This window comes from Austrofundulus limnaeus, unplaced genomic scaffold, assembly GCF_001266775.1.
Source record: "Austrofundulus limnaeus strain Quisiro unplaced genomic scaffold, Austrofundulus_limnaeus-1.0 Scaffold1826, whole genome shotgun sequence".
Classification (NCBI taxonomy): domain Eukaryota; kingdom Metazoa; phylum Chordata; class Actinopteri; order Cyprinodontiformes; family Rivulidae; genus Austrofundulus; species Austrofundulus limnaeus.
In genome coordinates, this window is record NW_013954228.1 from 1 (window position 1) to 1,840 (window position 1,840).

The 1,840-nt window shown below is 40.8% G+C and overlaps 1 protein-coding gene across 1 annotated transcript in view; it reads right to left on the reverse strand.

Annotated features, from left to right (window-relative positions):
• Positions 1–19: 19 nt before the first annotated feature.
• LOC106536460 (CD9 antigen) overlaps positions 20–1,840 on the reverse strand; it is a gene marked incomplete in the record, with an annotated part of 28,056 nt that continues 26,235 nt past the window's right edge. The window contains 1 exon segment of the mRNA XM_014033750.1: positions 20–487. Within this exon segment, the coding sequence (XP_013889204.1) occupies positions 422–487 (66 nt within the window).

A 1,840-nucleotide genomic window follows, 5' to 3' on the forward strand; every position in this document is an offset into this window, starting at 1 on the left:
AATCCAAGGTTATTACGCAGCGTCAAAAAAAAAAAAAAAAAATTCAGGTGGCAGCAAATAAAGACCACAGCTCTAACTTTTAGTGCATTTTTAGAAACAAACGGGAGATTTAAAAAAGAAAAACTGCAGAAGCGTCCACCAGAGGGCAGCAGAGACCCAAGTGTTCATTTCTCCTGCAGGTTTTGTTATAAAAAGTATGGATTTTTGGTACAAAAAAAAATAAAATAAAAAAATAGCCCCTCTATTTTACAGCTCCGGTCCCTGCAGACCCTCCAGAGTGGACAAGTTAAACATCGTAGCTAAAGGCTTCCTACGCTCACAGGTTGATGCGGCCGTCCTGTACGAAGCCAAACCTTAAACCGGTTTCACATCTAAAGCAGCAGGATGGAAGTGTGGGGACGCGAGTTAAACTGGTTCAGTTTTACACAAAGTCTCTGGACCTCTTGATGGCGCAGCACAGCATCATGCTGAAGATCATCCCGAAGATCTGCAGAAACAAGGAGGCGAGAAACTCAGGGRGTTTGGTCAAACACTGGACTGTAGTTTGTTAAAAGAGCTGTTAGATTTACACCTTACAGCAGGGCTGTTCAACTAAACTGSTCTGAGGCCACAGTTACTGCAGCTGAGGGGCCGAACATCCAGCAAATAAAGTCATTATGTAAATAAACCAAGTATTACAAACATCTGTTAGCTTTGAATGAGTTTATTTTACTGCATTTAATCATGAAAACATACAGAACCCTATAAAAGCAGTGATAAAACAAATTACACACACACACACAATTATTTTTATATCTAACTTGCCAACTTTATAAACCAATTTTCTCACTTTCATAGTTTTATCTTCAATCACTTGTAGTTTTAACTGTATTAGGTGTTCATAGAAATGTTTTTGTTTTATAACCAGATTTTAGTCGAGATTCTGACGTTTCCATTCTGACTAAAGCGGCAAGAAATTTGAGGCCGTTTGTCTCAAAACAATTGTGTTTATCTTTTGGATCCAGCAGCTGCTGGCCTTGGTCGGTCAGCAGTTATTAAAACTTCTGGGAGGATGTGTCAACAAAAGGTTTGATTCCCTGTGGACCAGTCTGAAGCTGTGGTGGTGATGGTGAGGGAGGGGAAACTGAACTGAGCATGGGAGGATAAGATCTGGTTTCTGCACTCGACGGGTCCTGGTCTTGGATTGGTCCAGCACGGAGTATTATCCCGCCCCTGTACCACGCGTTTGATCCACAGGCCCCTCCTCTCCTTAGCCGTCTGCTCTTGCGAGTCGTTTTTTGTGCGTATGATTCTGRGTTTTAGGATCAGAGCAACTCTAACTCACCTAGCCCYTTGTGTGTTTTATTTTCCAAGCTGTAAAAGGGAGCACGACCATGTTGCACCAGACCTGTCCATCCGTTCCCCCATGTTTGTCATGTGTCTTTCTTCAAACAGGTGTTAACTGCAGTTTCATTCTGCACTGCATCTTTYATGTGTTAATGACAATAAAAAACTGATTTTGTAGATACCAAACATGTCTGTTTAACTAAAATAACTTAGAGTAATTAAAGTAAAAAACCAGGGGTTTGGGTTTAAGAGATGAACAGTGGTGGGCACAGTTCCCCTAAAGCACTAATAGGGGAACTAATTTCCTGATTAGTGCTTTAGGGCTTTTGCCAATTTTAAAATTTAGTGGATTAGCACTTGGTAAATTTATAGGCTAACTTTAGAAGCACTAACAGGTCTGTAAATGTTATTGATCAATAATGTTAACAGCTGAGGGTGAAAACTGTCAATCATTGTGTTCATGTGTCACTGATCCACCAGGTGATAATATATTGTCACCTGGTGGATCAGTGAC